This window comes from Coregonus clupeaformis, chromosome 24 (assembly GCF_020615455.1).
Source record: "Coregonus clupeaformis isolate EN_2021a chromosome 24, ASM2061545v1, whole genome shotgun sequence".
Classification (NCBI taxonomy): Eukaryota; Metazoa; Chordata; class Actinopteri; order Salmoniformes; family Salmonidae; genus Coregonus; species Coregonus clupeaformis.
The window spans coordinates 48,747,056-48,767,580 of record NC_059215.1 but is presented as its reverse complement, the minus strand read 5'-3'; the positions used below and the strand labels follow the sequence as shown (position 1 = coordinate 48,767,580).

The 20,525-nt window shown below is 46.0% G+C and overlaps 1 protein-coding gene across 1 annotated transcript in view; it reads right to left on the bottom strand.

Moving 5' to 3' along the window:
• The window catches only part of LOC121537713 (potassium voltage-gated channel subfamily C member 1), a 59,978-nt gene that overhangs the window by 17,901 nt on the left and 21,552 nt on the right, over nt 1-20,525 (bottom strand). Inside the window, exon 2 of the mRNA XM_041845315.2 lies at nt 1,319-1,462. Coding sequence (XP_041701249.1) covers nt 1,319-1,462 — 144 coding nt within the window. The remainder of the gene's footprint in view (nt 1-1,318; nt 1,463-20,525) is intronic.

Sequence of the window (20,525 nt, the reverse complement as noted above, 5' to 3'; positions counted from 1 at the left end):
TATACATTAGATTATACATTAGATTATACATTAGATTAAACATTAGATTATACATAAAATTAGATTATACATTAGATTATACATTATATTATATTATACATTAGATTATACATTAGATTAGATTATACATTAGATTATATTATACATTAGATTAGATTATAGATTAGTTTATACATTAGATTATACATTAGATTAGATTATCATTAGATTATACATTAGATTATACATTAGATTATACATTAGATTAGATTATACATTAGATTAGATTACACATTAGATTATACATTAGATGATGCATTAGATTATACATTAGATTAGATTATACATTAGATTAGATTATACATTAGATTATACATTAGATTAGATTATATATTTGATTATACATTATATTATACATTATATTATACATTAGATTAGATTATACAATAGATTATACATTAGACTAGATTATACATTAGATTATACATTATATTATATTATACATTAGATTATACATTAGATTAGATAATACATTAGATTATATTATACATTAGATTATACATTAGATTAGATTATAGATTAGTTTATACATTATATTATACATTAGATTAGATTATCATTAGATTATACATTAGATTAGATTATACATTAGATTATAGATTAGATTATACATTCGATTAGATTATACATTCGATTATACATTTGATTAGATTATACATTAGATTAGATTATAGATTAGATCAGATTATAGATTAGATTAGAATATACATTAGATTAGATTATACATTAGATTAGACTATACATTAGACTATTGAATTTAAATTCAGGGATCATTAAAGTATCAATCTATCAATCTATTAGATTAACTATTATCCCAACAGGAGAAATTCATTTGGTCACTAAAATGTGCTTAAAAGCATTTGCCATAATACAAAAATACAAGACAATGCGATGGAATACAGTACAATACAATGCAGTACAATACAGTACAATACAATAAAGTAAAATGCAGTACAATACAATACACTACATTACAGTACAATGCAGTACAGTACAATACAGTACAGTACAATGCATTGAAAAAAAGGCCCAATACGTTTAGGTCCTATCCAGAAACAATTAAATTATCACCATATTGCTTTCACCAGATCTCCACTAGAGTCGAGGGGGTAGCTGCTCAGGGTTCTTTCTCGACAGGATCATAATCTATTGACAATGAGGATCCCTCTCTCTCACCTCCACTGAGACCTCCTCTGTGTGGGTTCCACACCACCACGCGTTCTGTTGTACATATAGCGGTACTACGTATAGTCTATTTACATCTAAGAATCTCTCTCACCTCCACCAAGACCACCTCCTTAGTGTGGTTCCCCACCACCACGCGTTCCGTGCGGTTCTGCAGGTCGTTGAAGTACTCGTGGGTCTCCAGACAGAACGTAGTGATGGAAACCAGGATAAAGAACAGGGAGGCAAACGCTATGCCCTGCAACGAGACAATCAATCAATCAATCAATCAATAAATTGACACTTCAATCACTTGGACAAATCAACCTATCAGATGTATTTATAAAGCCCTTTTTACGTCAGCAGTTGTCAGAAAGCGCTTTCATAGTACAAAACACTCTAAGTCAGTGAGAGGAAACATGTTGGACGGGACATGGTTACAGGAAACAGGTACATACAGTGAGGGAAAAAAGTATTTGATCCCCTGCTGATTTTGTATGTTTGCCCACTGACAAAGAAATGATCAGTCTATAATTTTAATGGTATGTTTATTTGAACAGTGAGAGACAGAATAACAACAACAAAATCCAGAAAAAAACGCATGTCAAAAAATGTTATAAATTGATTTGCATTTTAAATGAGGGAAATAAGTATTTGACCCCCTCTGCAAAACATGACTTAGTACTTGATGGCAAAACCCTTGTTGGCAATCACAGAGGTCAGACGCTTCTTGTAGTTGGCCACCAGGTTTGCACACATCTCAGGAGGGATTTTGTCCCACTCCTCTTTGCAGATCTTCTCCAAGTCATTAAGGTTTCGAGGCTGACGCTTGGCAACTCCAACCTTCAGCTCCCTCTATGGGATTAAGGTCTGGAGACTGGCTAGGCCACTCCAAGACCTTAATGTGCTTCTTCTTGAGTCACTCCTTTGTTGCATTGGCCATGTGTTTTGGGTCATTGTCATGCTGGAATACCCATCCACGACCCATTTTCAATGCCCTGGCTGAGGGAAGGAGGTTCATGGCCCCATCAATCATCCCTTTGATGCGGTGAAGTTGTCCTGTCCCCTTAGCAGAAAAACACCCCCAAAGCATAATGTTTCCACCTCCATGTTTGACGGTGGGGATGGTGTTCTTGGGGCGAGTTGAGTTGATGCCAGGACAGCGGAGACAGCCAGGACAGCGGAGACAGCCAGGACAGCAGAGTCACTCACCACCTTCCGGAGACACTTGAAACCCCACCTCTTTAAGGAATACCTGGGATAGGATAAAGTAATCCTTCTACCCCCCCTTACCCCACCCCACCAAAAAAAAAAAACATATTGTAAAGTGGTTATCCCACTGGCTATAAGGTGAATGCACCAATTTGTAAGTCGCTCTGGATAAGAGCGTCTGCTAAATGACGTAAATGTAAATGTAATGCCAAAGAGCTCGATTTTGGTCTCATCTGACCACAACACTTTCACCCAGTTCTCCTCTGAATCATTCAGATGTTCATTGGCAAACTTCAGACGGGCCTGTATATGTGCTTTCTTGAGCAGGGGGACCTTGCGGGCGCTGCAGGATTTCAGTCCTTCACGGCGCAGTGTGTTACCAATTGTTTTCTTGGTGACTATGGTCCCAGCTGCCTTGAGATCATTGACAAGATCCTCCCATGTAGTTCTGGGCTGATTCCTCACCGTTCTCATGATCATTGCAACTCCACGAGGTGAGATCTTGCATGGAGCCCCAGGCCGAGGGAGATTGACAGTTATTTTGTGTTTCTTCCATTTGCGAATAATCGCACCAACTGTTGTCACCTTCTCACCAAGCTGCTTGGCGATGGTCTTGTAGCCCATTCCAGCCTTGTGTAGGTCTACAATCTTGTCCCTGACATCCTTGGAGAGCTCTTTGGTCTTGGACATGGTGGAGAGTTTGGAATCTGATTGATTGATTGCTTCTGTGGACAGGTGTCTTTTATACAGGTAACAAGCTGAAATTAGGAGCACTCCCTTTAAGAGTGTGCTCCTAATCTCAGCTCGTTACCTGTATAAAAGACACCTGGAAGCCAGAAATCTTTCTGATTGAGAGGGGGTCAAATACTTATTTCCCTCATTAAAATGCAAATCAATTTATAACATTTTCGACATGCGTTTTTCTGGATTCTTTTGTTGTTATTCTTTCTCTCACTGTTCAAATAAACCTACCATTAAAATTATAGACGGATAATTTCTTTGTCAGTGGGCAAACGTACAAAATCAGCAGGGGATCAAATACTTTTTTCCCTCACTGTACTAGTACTTTAGTAACTAAATTGTACTAGCATAGCAATGGAGTGGAGCATTTTCTGTTATCACACAAGTGCGATTGTCACAGACGTTAAGAGACGGGTCGGACCAAGGTGCAGCGTGAAAGGCGTACATGTTTATTAACTAATAAACACACGACGCAGTAACCAAAATAACAAACTTAACCGTGACGGTCCAAAGGGCTAACACACAAGCCTAAACAGGAACACAACAAGATCCCACAACAACAGTCAGGAAAACAGGCTGCCTAAGTATGATCCCCAATCAGAGACAACGAGCGACAGCTGCCTCTGATTGGGAACCACACCCGGCCAAACATAGAAATACAACACCTAGAATATTCACACCCTGACCAAACTAGCTAGAGTTCTATAGGCCAGGGCGTGACAGCGATAGGGACTGTTGCTTATTCCATGCTGTTACTAATGTAAGGTGTTACTGAAAAATAGACAGGTAACATGGCCCATTCTACTTACGTGACAGCGATAGGGACTGTTGACAGCGATAGGGACTGTTGACAGCGATAGGGACTGTTGACAGCGATAGGGACTGTTGCTTATTCCATGCTGTTACTAATGTAAGGTGTTACTGAAAAATAGACAGGTAACATGGCCCATTCTACTTACAGAGGATATGTTTAAACTTTTGGAGAGAAACAGTGTTACATTTACCTCCCTACAGCTTTTTATTTCAACATTACTGGCTGATTTCTGCTGTTTTCACTTCAGCAAGCTGACAATTACTCTGTAGAAACACCAGTCCAGGACAAAAAAATGCTTTGAGAGAAAATCACTGCCATTTCAAATAAATTACATCTATGGTAACACACACGCATGCGCACACACACACACACACACACACACACACACACACACACACACACACACACACACACACAGAGAGAGATGGGGTCCTGCTGAGAGGTGAAAAGTGATTCAATTAGTTTAACACCTTCATGTGTGCTGCCATGCAGAGAACAGCTGACAGCAGGGAACAGTCACACCCACAGCACCAACAGCAGGGAACAGTCACACCCACAGCACCAACAGCAGGGAACAGTCACACCCACAGCACCAACAGCAGGGAACAGTCACACCCACAGCACCAACAGCAGGGAACAGTCACACCCATAGCACCAACAGCAGGGAACAGTCACACCCACAGCACCAACAGCAGGGAACAGTCACACCCACAGCACCAACAGCAGGGAACAGTCACATCACAGCACCAACAGCAGGGAACAGTCACACCCACAGCACCAACAGCAGGGAACAGTCACACCCACAGCACCAACAGCAGGGAACAGTCACACCCACAGCACCAACAGCAGGGAACAGTCACATCACAGCACCAACAGCAGGGAACAGTCACACCCACAGCACCAACAGCAGGGAACAGTCACACCCACAGCACCAACAGCAGGGAACAGTCACACCCACAGCACCAACAGCAGGGAACAGTCACATCACAGCACCAACAGCAGGGAACAGTCACACCCACAGCACCAACAGCAGGGAACAGTCACACCCACAGCACCAACAGCAGGGAACAGTCACACCCACAGCACCAACAGCAGGGAACAGTCACATCACAGCACCAACAGCAGGGAACAGTCACACCCACAGCACCAACAGCAGGGAACAGTCACACCCACAGCACCAACAGCAGGGAACAGTCACACCCACAGCACCAACAGCAGGGAACAGTCACACCCACAGCACCAACAGCAGGGAACAGTCACACCCACAGCACCAACAGCAGGGAACAGTCACACCCACAGCACCAACAGCAGGGAACAGTCACACCCACAGCACCAACAGCAGGGTACAGTCACACCCACAGCACCAACAGCAGGGAACAGTCACACCCACAGCACCAACAGCAGGGAACAGTCACACCCACAGCACCAACAGCAGGGAACAGTCACACCCACAGCACCAACAGCAGGGAACAGTCACACCCACAGCACCAACAGCAGGGAACAGTCACACCCACAGCACCAACAGCAGGGAACAGTCACACCCACAGCACCAACAGCAGGGAACAGTCACACCCACAGCACCAACAGCAGGGAACAGTCACACCCACAGCACCAACAGCAGGGAACAGTCACACCCACAGCACCAACAGCAGGGAACAGTCACACCCACAGCACCAACAGCAGGGAACAGTCACACCCACAGCACCAACAGCAGGGAACAGTCACACCCACAGCACCAACAGCAGGGAACAGTCACACCCACAGCACCAACAGCAGGGAACAGTCACACCCACAGCACCAACAGCAGGGAACAGTCACACCCACAGCACCAACAGCAGGGAACAGTCACATCACAGCACCAACAGCAGGGAACAGTCACACCCACAGCACCAACAGCAGGGAACAGTCACACCCACAGCACCAACAGCAGGGAACAGTCACACCCACAGCACCAACAGCAGGGAACAGTCACATCACAGCACCAACAGCAGGGAACAGTCACACCCACAGCACCAACAGCAGGGAACAGTCACACCCACAGCACCAACAGCAGGGAACAGTCACACCCACAGCACCAACAGCAGGGAACAGTCACATCACAGCACCAACAGCAGGGAACAGTCACACCCACAGCACCAACAGCAGGGAACAGTCACACCCACAGCACCAACAGCAGGGAACAGTCACACCCACAGCACCAACAGCAGGGAAAAGTCACACCCACAGCACCAACAGCAGGGAACAGTCACACCCACAGCACCAACAGCAGGGAACAGTCACACCCACAGCACCAACAGCAGGGAACAGTCACACCCACAGCACCAACAGCAGGGAACAGTCACACCCACAGCACCAACAGCAGGGAACAGTCACACCCACAGCACCAACAGCAGGGAACAGTCACACCCACAGCACCAACAGCAGGGAACAGTCACACCCACAGCACCAACAGCAGGGAACAGTCACACCCACAGCACCAACAGCAGGGAACAGTCACACCCACAGCACCAACAGCAGGGAACAGTCACACCCACAGCACCAACAGCAGGGAACAGTCACACCCACAGCACCAACAGCAGGGAACAGTCACACCCACAGCACCAACAGCAGGGAACAGTCACATCACAGCACCAACAGCAGGGAACAGTCACACCCACAGCACCAACAGCAGTGAACAGTCACATCCACAGCACCAACAGCAGGGAACAGTCACACCCACAGCACCAACAGCAGGGAACAGTCACACCCACAGCACCAACAGCAGGGAACAGTCACACCCACAGCACCAACAGCAGGGAACAGTCACACCCACAGCACCAACAGCAGGGAACAGTCACACCCACAGCACCAACAGCAGGGAACAGTCACACCCACAGCACCAACAGCAGGGAACAGTCACACCCACAGCACCAACAGCAGGGAACAGTCACACCCACAGCACCAACAGCAGGGAACAGTCACACCCACAGCACCAACAGCAGGGAACAGTCACACCCACAGCACCAACAGCAGGGAACAGTCACACCCACAGCACCAACAGCAGGGAACAGTCACACCCACAGCACCAACAGCAGGGAACAGTCACACCCACAGCACCAACAGCAGGGAACAGTCACACCCACAGCACCAACAGCAGGGAACAGTCACACCCACAGCACCAACAGCAGGGAACAGTCACACCCACAGCACCAACAGCAGGGAACAGTCACACCCACAGCACCAACAGCAGGGAACAGTCACACCCACAGCACCAACAGCAGGGAACAGTCACACCCACAGCACCAACAGCAGGGAACAGTCACACCCACAGCACCAACAGCAGGGAACAGTCACACCCACAGCACCAACAGCAGGGAACAGTCACACCCACAGCACCAACAGCAGGGAACAGTCACACCCACAGCACCAACAGCAGGGAACAGTCACACCCACAGCACCAACAGCAGGGAACAGTCACACCCACAGCACCAACAGCAGGGAACAGTCACACCCACAGCACCAACAGCAGGGAACAGTCACACCCACAGCACCAACAGCAGGGAACAGTCACACCCACAGCACCAACAGCAGGGAACAGTCACACCCACAGCACCAACAGCAGGGAACAGTCACACCCACAGCACCAACAGCAGGGAACAGTCACACCCACAGCACCAACAGCAGGGAAAAGTCACATCACAGCACTAACAGCCATCTATGCTGACTCATAAAGGAGGAGGCAGGAACAGAGACAGAGAGTAATGGTAACCATTACTATCCAGTGGAAACTGTTTCACGACTCGAGAAACTATCACTAATCTAGTACACAATTGATGATTTAAAGCTAATGGTTTACAAGGGCGAGAGGATGAATCTGGTCAGCATTCAAAAACAGATCACACTCAGACCAGAGAACAACCCAGATTCCAGAGCAACAGCCTCTTTAATCTGGCAGTGCTGTAAAACAGGGCCTCCAGCCATCAGCCACTATGCAGCCACAAGGCCCATCACCTACCCAGCCATCAGCCACCATGCAGCCACAAGGCCCATCATCTACCCAGCCATCAGCCACCATGCAGCCACAAGGCCCATCATCTACCCAGCCATCAGCCACAAGGCCCATCATCTACCCAGCCATCAGCCACTATGCAGCCACAAGCTCCATCATCTACCCAGCCATCAGCCACTATGCAGCCACAAGGCCCATCATCTACCCAGCCATCAGCCACCATGCAGCCACAAGGCCCATCATCTACCCAGCCATCAGCCACCATGCAGCCACAAGGCCCATCATCTACCCAGCCATCAGCCACCATGCAGCCACAAGGCCCATCATCTACCCAGCCATCAGCCACTATGCAGCCACAAGGCCCATCCTCTACCCAGCCATCAGCCACAAGGCCCATCATCTACCCAGCCGTCCGCCACTATGCAGCCACAAGCCCCATCATCTACCCAGCCATCAGCCACTATGCAGCCACAAGGCCCATCCTCTACCCAGCCATCAGCCACAAGGCCCATCATCTACCCAGTCATCAGCCACTATGCAGCCACAAGGCCCATCCTCTACCCAGCCGTCCGCCACTATGCAGCCACAAGGCCCATCCTCTACCCAGCCGTCCGCCACTATGCAGCCACAAGGCCCATCCTCTACCCAGCCATCAGCCACTATGCAACCACAAGGCCCATCCTCTACCCAGCCATCAGCCACTATGCAGCCACAAGGCCCATCATCTACCCAGCCATCAGCCACTATGCAGCCACAAGGCCCATCCTCTACCCAGCCGTCCGCCACTATGCAGCCACAAGGCCCATCCTCTACCCAGCCATCAGCCACAAGGCCCATCATCTACCCAGCCATCAGCCACTATGCAGCCACAAGGCCCATCAGGGATGGGGGAGGGAGGCCCAGAGAGGGTTGGAAACACACACCTGTTTCCATCAGCTCTCCATTATATCTCACCTGTTTCCATCAGCTCTCCATTATATCTCACCTGACAACTACCAGACTTTTTTATATCACTGTACATTCTGTGTATTCTATTCTTTTCATGTGTTGCCATCGATTTCCGATCAAATCTAGGATGATAAAGAATTATTAAATGATTGAGAATACACCTACGTCTATCAGTGGAGGCTGCTGAGAGGAGGACGGCTCATAATAATGTCTGGAATGGAGATAATGGAAATGTATCAAATACGTGTTTTCCATGGGGTTGATACCATTCCATTGACTCCATTCCAGACATTATTATGAGCCGTACTCCCCTCAGCAGCATCCACCCGTCCAGTTAAACTGTTTACAGAAGAGAATCATGGCAGGTGTCCGCTCTGCTTCTGACCTTAAACTCAGTTTCACCACTGAGAGTCCCTGGCCGAGCATTCACCCGATTTCCTGCTCATCTCCCACAATAACTCTGTATGGGATCGGGTTATCATTGTGTTTTGTGTTAGCATTGTAAATACATCCAAAGTACTGCACAGCTGATTGATTTGTGTTGGAGGGCTGACTGTAGAGATGGCAGATACTAAGTGCCTGAATGGCATCGACGGCAAGGTACATATTTAACCAGCTGCTATCACGTTGAGCAGGAGGACGGGAGAGGACGACAGATAACCCTAGAGTCTTCTCACAGTCACAGGGCCAGCTCAAATTGTGCCCTATTCCCTACACAGTGCACTACTTTTGATCAGGGCCCTTGTCCAAAGTAGTGCACTATACAGGAAAAAAGGGTGCCATTTGGAATGCAGCCCCAGACTATACGAGGGAATATGAAAACTGCCAATTTTCAGACGTGCTGATTGTTTACAGTGATGTTTGTCGACCTCCATACTCAGTTGGTCACATCCTAATCAACACCAGTTTGATGATGAGCATCATACATGTTTTAATGAGTAGCTAGATGACTAACGGCTCCATCACACTGAAGACACCTACATCTTCTAACGGCTCCATCACATTGAAGACAGCTACATCTTCTAATGGCTCCATCACACTGAAGACAGCTACATCTTCTAATGGCTCCATCACACTGAAGACAGCTACATCTTCTAATGGCTCCATCACCCTGAAGACAGCTACATCTTCTAATGGCTCCATCACACTGAAGACAGCTACATCTTCTAATGGCTCCATCACACTGAAGACAGCTACATCTTCTAATGGCACCATCACACTGAAGACAGCTACATCTTCTAATGGCTACATCACCCTGAAGACAGCTACATCTTCTAACGGCTACATCATTCAAGGGTTTTTCTTTACTTTTACTATTTTCTACATAAAAAAAAAAAATAAAAAAAATAGACCTACTGCTGGCCAGTCAGATAGCTCAGATCACAGTGTCTGCGCAGGTTCCTCGGGAGGGACGCAATTGCGGAGGCCAAATTGAGCTCCGTACCGCATCGCCGTGCGCCTCCCAAATTTTCTAACAATGCAGAGGGCTCCGTATAATTCCGTATAGCTATAACATGATTGGTTGATGGTAGTTGGGGGCGGGACGTCCTGTATAAACACAAACTCACTTCCTTCACAACTTCCTTCACAACAGCTTCATTCTGCTCCGTGAAGCGCAAAAATAATGAACACCCTGACATCTGCAGAGGCCGTGTCAGTGCAGAGCCTTTTAGACTGGTAAAAATAAACCGCGAACGCACAGCAAAGTTGATCATGTGAGATTTCAAAACATTTAAAACCACAACTAGAGAGAGACTCAACAAATACAGCAAAGAGCTGCTGTTTATATGAGTAAGTTTAAGTTGTTATTCAGCACTGTCAACACTTTGTTCAACAGTTTTATGAGCCATAAAATGCGTTCTCCCTACTTCCACTCACGCTACAACCAGCACTGCAGCTGCATTGAATGAGTGTAGCAAAGTGTTCCGATAAGCTAGCGTTGTTATTATTTGCATCTTGTGTCTGTTTTTAATTTCGAAGGAATATTTCACTTTCTCTGGTCATAGGAGTAACAACATGAATCGGTGCATGAGGCAGAAGTAATGCAGTTCTAATTAAGTTTCACCAACAGCTGTGCCTCACAAGTAATACAACAAATGATCTATTACCAGTGTGATCATATACCTTAAAGTATAATATAATATAATTTCAGAATGGTCTGAGAAGAACAACATTGGCAGGGCAATTCAAGCGTAGCCAATATGCAGTGAGATAATGTATTGGGCCTATAGCCTAGTGCACAAACCTCATTGCTACAGAACTGTTTTTAATTGGTTAATGTTGCATAGGCTTATGTCTTTAAAAATATATATATCAGAGCAGTAGATCTCGGCTTGCATTCTGACTCAGGAAGTGATCTTGACTCAGAAAAGGTTGGTGACCACTGTTCTAATGACTACATCACACTGAAGACAGTTACAGTTGAAGTCGGAAGTTTACATACACTTAGGTTGGTTGGAGTCATTAAAACTCGTTTTTCAACCACTCCACTAATTTCTTTTTAACAAACTATAGTTTTAGCAAGTCGGTTAGGACATCTACTTTGTGCATGACACAAGTAATTTTTCCAATAATTGTTTACAAATAGATTATTTCACTTATAATTCACTGTATCACAATTTCAGTGGGTCAGAAGTTTACATACACTAAGTTGACTGTGCCTTTAAACAGCTTGGAAAATTCCATGTCATGGCTTTAGAAGCTAATAGGCTAATTGACTTCATTTGAGTCAATTGGAGGTGTACCTGTGGATGTATTTCAAGGCCTACCTTCAAACTCAGTGCCTCTTTGCTTGACGTCATGGGAAAATCAAAAGAAATCAGCCAAATGTGTAGACCTCCACAAGTCTGGTTCATCCTTGGGAGCAATTTCCAAACGCCTGAAGGTACCACGTTCATCTGTACAAACAATAGTACGCAAGTATAAACACCATGGGACCACACAGCCATCATACCGCTCAGGAAGGAGACGCGTTCTGTCTCCTGGAGATGAAGGTACTTTGGTGTGAAAAGTGCAAATCAATCCCAGAACAACAGCAAAGGACCTCCACAGTAAAACGAGTCCTATATCGACATAACCTGAAAGGCCGCTCAGCAAGGAAGAAGCCACTGCTCCAAAACCGCCATAAAAAAGCCAGACTACGGTTTGCAACTGCACATGGGGACAAAAATCGTACTTTTTGGAGAAATGTCCTCTGGTCTGATGAAACAAAAATAGAACTGTTTGGCCATAATGATCATCGTTATGTTTGGAGGAAACAGGGGGCCTTTGCAAGCAGAAGAACACCATCCCAACCATGAAGCACGGGGGTGGCAGCATCATGCTGTGGGGGTGCTTTGCTGCAGGAGGGACTGGTTCTCTTCACAAAATAGATGGCATCATGAGGAAGGAAAATTATGTGGATATATTGAAGCAACATCTCAAGACATCATTCAGGAAGTTAAAGCTTGGTCGCAAATGGGTCTTCCAAATGGACAATGACCCCAAGCATACTTGCAAAGTTGTGGCAAAATGGCTTAAGGACATCAAAGTCAAGGTATTGGAGTGGCCATCACAAAGCCCTGACCTATATCCTATAGAAAATTTGTGGGCAGAACTTAAAAAGTGTGTGCGAGCAAGGAGGCCAACAAACCTGACTCAGTTACACCAGTTTCTGTCAGGAGGAATGGGCCAAAATTCAACCAACTTATTGTGGGAAGCTTGTGGAAGGCTACCCAAAACGTTTTACCCCAAGTTAAACCATTTAATGGCAATGCTACCAAATACTAATTGAGTGTATGTAAACTTCTGACCCACTGGGAATGTGATGAAAGAAATAAAAGCTGAAAGAAATAATTATCTCTACTATTATTCTGAGATTTCATATTCTTAAAATAAAGTGGCGATCCTAACTGACCTAAGACAGGGAATGTTTACTAGGATTAAATGTCAGGAATTGTGAAAACTTTCGACTTCAATTGAAGGTTAAATGATTAACAGCTACATCTTGTAATGGTTACATCACATTTCAATATTTATTTGGACAGAATGAGCACCATCAATCTTGTGACGGGGGAATGAAACATTTTTAATGGAAAGACAAATCTAGAGTACACCTCTACAAAGAAAAGCCGTAGCTCCTCAATATCAGGGCTCCCGAGTGGCGCAGCGGTCTAAGGCACTGCATCTCAGCGCTTGAGGCGTCACTACAGACCCCCTGGTTCGATTCCAGGCTGTATCACAACCGGCCGTGATTGGGAGTACCATAGGGAGGCGCACAATTGGCTCAGCGTCGTCCGGGTTAGGGCGTCATTGTAAATAAGAATTTGTTCTTAACTGATTTGCCTAGTTAAATAAAGGTAAAATAAAAAATCATTACAACATTCATTAGTTAATGTAACGCACCAGGGGGAGGTTGTCAGGTCTCTGGAGTCAAGGGTCTGGGCACTATAATGAGTTTGACTAATGTTTTTCTCTGCAGAATGAGTGTCATCAATACAGAACATCTACTATCTGAGCCCATCTAGTCTATAATCAGAACAACATTCATCAGTGTGTGTAAAGCACACAGGGTCTCCAGGTCTCTGATCACACAGGGTCTCCAGGTCTCTGATCAAACAGGGTCTCCAGGTCTCTGATCAAACAGGGTCTCCAGGTCTCTGATCACACAGGGTCTCCAGGTCTCTGATCAAACAGGGTCTCCAGGTCTCTGATCACACAGGGTCTCCAGGTCTCTGAGCACACAGGGTCTCCAGGTCTCTGATCACACAGGGTCTCCAGGTCTCTGATCACACAGGGTCTCCAGGTCTCTGATCAAACAGGGTCTCCAGGTCTCTGATCACACAGGGTCTCCAGGTCTCTGATCACACAGGGTCTCCAGGTCTCTGATCACACAGGGTCTCCAGGTCTCTGATCACACAGGGTCTCCAGGTCTCTGATCACACAGGGTCTCCAGGTCTCTGGTCACACAGGGTCTCCAGGTCTCTGATCAAACAGGGTCTCCAGGTCTCTGATCAAACAGGGTCTCCAGGTCTCTGATCACACAGGGTCTCCAGGTCTCTGATCAAACAGGGTCTCCAGGTCTCTGATCACACAGGGTCTCCAGGTCTCTGATCACACAGGGTCTCCAGGTCTCTGATCACACAGGGTCTCCAGGTCTCTGGTCACACAGGGTCTCCAGGTCTCTGATCAAACAGGGTCTCCAGGTCTCTGATCAAACAGGGTCTCCAGGTCTCTGATCACACAGGGTCTCCAGGTCTCTGATCAAACAGGGTCTCCAGGTCTCTGATCACACAGGGTCTCCAGGTCTCTGGTCACACAGGGTCTCCAGGTCTCTGATCACACAGGGTCTCCAGGTCTCTGATCACACAGGGTCTCCAGGTCTCTGATCATACAGGGTCTCCAGGTCTCTGGTCACACAGGGTCTCCAGGTCTCTGATCAAACAGGGTCTCCAGGTCTCTGATCAAACAGGGTCTCCAGGTCTCTGATCACACAGGGTCTCCAGGTCTCTGGTCACACAGGGTCTCCAGGTCTCTGATCAAACAGGGTCTCCAGGTCTCTGATCAAACAGGGTCTCCAGGTCTCTGATCACACAGGGTCTCCAGGTCTCTGATCAAACAGGGTCTCCAGGTCTCTGATCACACAGGGTCTCCAGGTCTCTGGTCACACAGGGTCTCCAGGTCTCTGATCACACAGGGTCTCCAGGTCTCTGATCAAACAGGGTCTCCAGGTCTCTGATCACACAGGGTCTCCAGGTCTCTGATCATACAGGGTCTCCAGGTCTCTGGTCACACAGGGTCTCAAGGCTGTACAGTCCCATGTGTCTCACAAGGCCCTCTCCTGCCCCACAGAGTGTGCCGGTCCCTTAGGTTTATCTTGCCCCACAGAGTGTGCCGGTCCCTTCGGTTTCTCCTGCACAACAGAAGGGCGTGAAGACACTTCTCCAGGGAACTTTGGAACTGTGGAGATGTGGAGCGGCGAGCCAGAGGACAAGGACAAATAGCCCTGCCTCCCTCCCTGCTCTGCTTTGTCTGCCCCTGTCTACCTGCCTACCTCAGGAGAAACAACAAGACAATCCCCCTGGTTGACAATTAGAAACCCAATTACCAGGGAGCTGTGGAGTTATGGAGGCATGAGGGCCAGCCAGTGTACAAGGCCAGCTACTGAAGCTAGTTAGCCTGCCTTGTGTCCGGCCCTGGAAGAACGATACCCCCGGATGCAGAAACAAACCCAGTTACCAGAGATTTAGTCTCTCTCCTCTGACTTCTATTTAATGCGAGACTTTGAGTATGTTTCTGCCAATTCATTGTGGTTAACAGAACAGTACAACATTGTCAAATTTTACATTTACGTCATTTAGCAGACGCTCTTATCCAGAGCGTCAAATCAATCAATCAACATTGCAGAGAGACATTGGGATTCCAAATTGGGAAGCAGAGGGCCTACTTCAGTATATTGTCTAACTCTAATCATTTCTCACCACTGTGACTTGCTCTGTACAGATTGTTTGCACAGAACTTTAAGCACTGCACTGTGAGATACTCTACAGTCCGTTCACACCAACCACCTCACAAACCGAACTGATGCAGATGTTTCCATTGTGTCCCCTTATCAACAACTTTCCAGACCAGACCAGACACATCCAGACAGACAGACAGACAGACAGACAAAAGAGAGCCAGCTGTTATATCCAGACCATTAAAACAGTAGAGTCTGACTAACAGGTGCATTATGAGGTGCGGATACGATGTGTGCAGCTGTTGGTGCCTAGTAGAAAAGACATCCATGCATCCGGCCTCTCTCCCTCCCTCCCTCTCGCTCTCTCTCTCTCCCTCTCTCCCTACCTTCCTCTCTCCCTACCTTCCTCCCTCCTTCCTCTCTCCCTACCTTCCTCTCTCCCTACCTTCCTTTCTCCCTCCCTCCCTCTCTCTTACCTTCCTCTCTCCCTACCTTCCTCTCGCTCTCTCTCTCTCCCTCTCTCCCTCCCTCCCTCCTTCTCGCTCTCTCTCTCCCTACCTTCCTCTCTCCCTACCTTCCTCTCGCCTTCCTTCCCTCCCTCTCTCCCTACCTTCCTCTCTCCCTACCTTCCTCTCTCCTTCCTTCCCTCCCTCTCCCTACCTTCCTCTCTCCCTACCTCCCTCTCCCTACCTTCCTCTTTCCCTCCCTTCCTCTCTCCCTCCTTCCTCTCTCCCTCCCTCCCTCCCTCTCTCCCTTCCCTCCCTCCTCTCTCCCTCTCTCCCTCTCTCCCTCCCTCCCTCTCTCCCTACCTTCCTCTCTCCCTACCTTCCTCTCTCCTTCCTTCCCTTCCTCTCTCCCTACCTTCCTCTCTCCCTACCTCCCTCTCTCCTTCCCTCCCTCTCTCCCTACCTCCCTCTCTCCTTCCCTCCCTCTCTCCCTACCTCCCTCTCTCCTTTCCTCCCTCTCTCCCTACCTTCCTCTCTCCCCCATCTCTCCCTCCTTGCTCCGATCATCACAGAAATGTCCAATGCCAGTCAGACGTGTGTGGCTCAGACTGTCAGAACGTCCTGTCTCCCTTCTCTACCATGGCCCCAGAACCATAGAAATGCAATTACAGAACATGGACTTCAACAGGAATGTCCATTCTAGTAATTATATTTATATTCTCAGAAGCTCCAGCAGTGTTATTGACTGGTTGCATACATCTCGCTGTAACTTCTCTTCTAATGCTCCTACTGATGCTGATGAGACGGAGTATAGCCAAGCACAGAAAGAATACATTGACAGAGCTTCTTGTGAGACATGAGAAATTACATATAGTACCAGTCAAAAGTTTGGACACACCTACTCATTCAAGGGTTTTTCTTAATTTTTTACTATTTTCTACATTGTAGAATAATAGTGAAGACATCAAAACTATGAAATAACACATATGGAATCATGTAGCAACCAAAAAAAGTGTTAAACAAATCAAAATATATTCTATATTTTAGATTCTTCAAACTAGCCACCATTTGCCTCGATGACAGCTTTGCACACTCTTGGCATTCTCTCAAGCAGCTTCATGAGGTAGTCACCTGGAATGCATTTCAATTAACAGGTGTGCCTTCTTAAAAGTTCATTTGTGGAATTTCTTTCCTTCTTAATGCGTTTGAACCAATCAGTTGTGTTGTGACAAGGTAGGGGTGGTATACAGAAGATAGCCCTATTTGGTAAAAGACCAAGGCCATTAGCATAATAATAATAAATCCTTTGCTTGAAAATCCACCACCATGCTTGAAAATAAGAAATGTGGTACTCATTGATGTGTTGTGTTGGATTTTCCCCAAACATAACAATTTGTATTCAGGACAAAACGTTTATTTTTTTGCAGTTTTGCTTTAGGGCCTTATTCCAAACAGGATGCATGTTTTGGAAAATGTGTTATTCTGTAGAGACTTAATTTTTTCACTCTGTCAATTAGGTTTGTATTGTGGAGTAAATACAATGTTGTTGATCCATCCTCAGTTTTCTCCTATCACAGCCATTAAAAAAAGCCATCCCTTATTTATCAGATTGGTCCTTCAAGCCAGAGTCTGTGTTATTGCACTATCCATCACAGTGTATTTATGTGATCAACATAACAATACTTATGCAAAGGGGACTTACAGTAAAGTGAGTGCATATCAAGACCAGTCTGGTTAAGATCTCATGGTTTACTCTTTGTGTAATCTCATCACCTCAATCATGCTACGCATCCAAGCATGACATTGTATAGGAAAGCACAGCTCTGCAAAATGTGTGAATGGAATATTTTGAGGCTGCATCCCAAATGGCATCCTATTGCCTACAAAAGTAGTGCACTGTATAGAAAACAGGGTGACATTTGGGACACAAACTAAAGGGTGAATTCCTCTTGAATATGAGTCGGGGAATGGTGCTTATTATGGATGGATAGGATCATCTGCATTATCCTTCCTTTACGGTAGCCTATTCAGAACTTGGCAAATCAAATTGGTCTCTCAGTGACAGCTTTAATCGCTGCTCTGATTAAATTAGACAATCATCTAGAAATGCAATATGTGGCCGCACATAGAAAACAAGTATTTAGAAAGGAAATTGTATGCTGTCAGAATCACTTTCTCAGTAATATCTCACAGAGAACCATCAATAACGTATAATGTTCCACGTTCATGAGATAAGTTGATTGGAATCCAACAGATTTGATCAAACTCAGACCAACAAGTGTATCAGATCTCACAGAACAATAGAATTGGCATCTATTGATAGAATAGTCCTCGCAGATTCTTAGAATTAGAACCAATGAACATTCAACATGAAACATGAAACATTCAACATGAACATCAAACATGAACATTAAACAAGAAACATTCAACATGAAACATTCAACATGAAACATTCAACATGAAACATTCAACAAGAAACATTCAACATGAAACATCAACATGAAACATGAAACGACCTACCATTAGTACACAGGGAGGGTAGAATGCTGATTCTAATAACAGAAAAGCCACTCCATTAAATTCAACCACTCCTATTGTTAGTTGTTTGGCGTGACAATGACCACAGGAGTTAACAACACTGCACAAATAGACCTGGGCCCAGGCCGGTTTGTCCGGTGTCACCTAATTAAAAACACTAACCCGTCAGCTTGTCTAATATCTGTGTGTGGAGAGCCCAACAGAACAGGCTACATAAGCATCTGCTGTATTTAAACACAAAACGGTTTACAGTTTATACCCCAGATCTAAACAGAGCTGGAGATCTGGTCTGCACACAATCTTTTCCGGAGGCGCTTTGGGAGTGTATGGAGGTGGAACAGACACATACACACAAGAACACAAGCACACACATACACACACACATGCACACACACAGGTGGTATAAGCCTGGATATAATGATGGGAGTAACAGGAATCACTCTGGTAGTCATGAAAGGCTCTGTAGCCTAATAATAATATGAACTGGCTGGCTGCACCTGTGTGTGTGTGTGTGTGTGTGTGTGTGTGATGTGTCTGTCTGTGTGTGTGTGTGTGTGTGTGTGTGATGTGTCTGTCTGTGATGTGTCTGTCTGTGTGTGTGTGTGTGTGTGTGTGTGTGTTGTGTCTGTCTGTCTGTCTGTCTGTCTGTCTGTCTGTCTGTCTGTCTGTCTGTCTGTCTGTCTGTCTGTCTGTCTCTGTGTGTGTGTGTGTGTGTGTGTGTGTGTGTGTGTGTGTGTGTCTGTGTGTGTGTGTGTGTGTGTGTGTGTGTGTGTGTGTGTGTGTGTGTGTGTGAAAGAGACAAAGCCTAGATGTCTATACCATCCTAGATACCATCCTAGATACCATCCTAGATACCATCCTAGATACCATCCTAGATACCATCCTAGATACCATCCTAGATACCATCCGTACCCATGTGTGAGAGGGTTAGTCAGCATTTCAACCTGCATGTCAGTCTGTTTATACATTGACACGGTCTACCTGAGTCCCAAATGGCACCCTTTTCCCTATATAGTGCACTACTTTTGACCAGAGCCCATATGGACCCTGTGGACCTATGGGAAATAGGTTGCAACTTGGGATGCACTTCAATATATTAACGTTGACTATTTAGTATCAGAGAATTTAAACACTGTCAAATGTTTGAACAGTTGCCAGTGTCCCCAGACTTTTTTCCAGGGTGCGTTGCCATGTTGGATTGAATAATTCCTCACCGTTATACAAGCAGAACGAACAAGTGACGCCAAGCTGGGGAAAGGGAGGCCTACGGAAACTAGAATAGCTACTGTACACCATGCAGAGCTAGCCATTTGTTTCACTTAACCTGTTTGTTTGTGCAACGGAATGAATACATGATTCCATGTATCCTCTACATGCTCACATTGCTATACTGTAGATACCACAATACTGAAAAAAACTCAACACAAACTAATTCATCCCCATAACTTTCCACTCACCAGTTGGTCTCCATCTTCAGAGGTGTATGGTGTTCAAATAAAAAACCCTGAACAGGGTCTGCTTTACTTTACACCCCCAGGTCCGGTGACTGTATAAACAGGGTCTGCTTTACTTTACACCCCCAGGTCCGGTGACTGTATAAACAGGGTCTGCTTTACTTTACACCCCCAGGTCAGGTGACTGTATAAACAGGGTCTGCTTTACTTTACACCCCCAGGTCCGGTGACTGTATAAACAGGGTCTGCTTTACTTTACACCCCCAGGTCCGGTGACTGTATAAACAGGGTCTGCTTTACTTTACAACCCCAGGTCCGGTGACTGTATAAACAGGGTCTGCTTTACTTTACACCCCCAGGTCCGGTGACTGTATAAACAGGGTCTGCTTTACTTTACACCCCCAGGTCCAGTGACCGTATAAACAGGGTCTGCTTTACTTTACACCCCCAGGTCCAGTGACTGTATAAACAGGGTCTGCTTTACTTTACACCCCCAGGTCCGGTGACCGTATAAACAGGGTCTGCTTTACTTTACACCCCCAGGTCCAGTGACCGTATAAACAGGGTCTGCTTTACTTTACACCCCCAGGTCCAGTGACTGTATAAACAGGGTCTGCTTTACTTTACACCCCCAGGTCAGGTGACTGCAGTGGCGGCTCCTGAAAAAATTCTCAGGAGGGGCAATTTTTCTGATGATTTAGGTGACCTACACACATTTAAAAAAAGATATGTCCAGCAACAACAT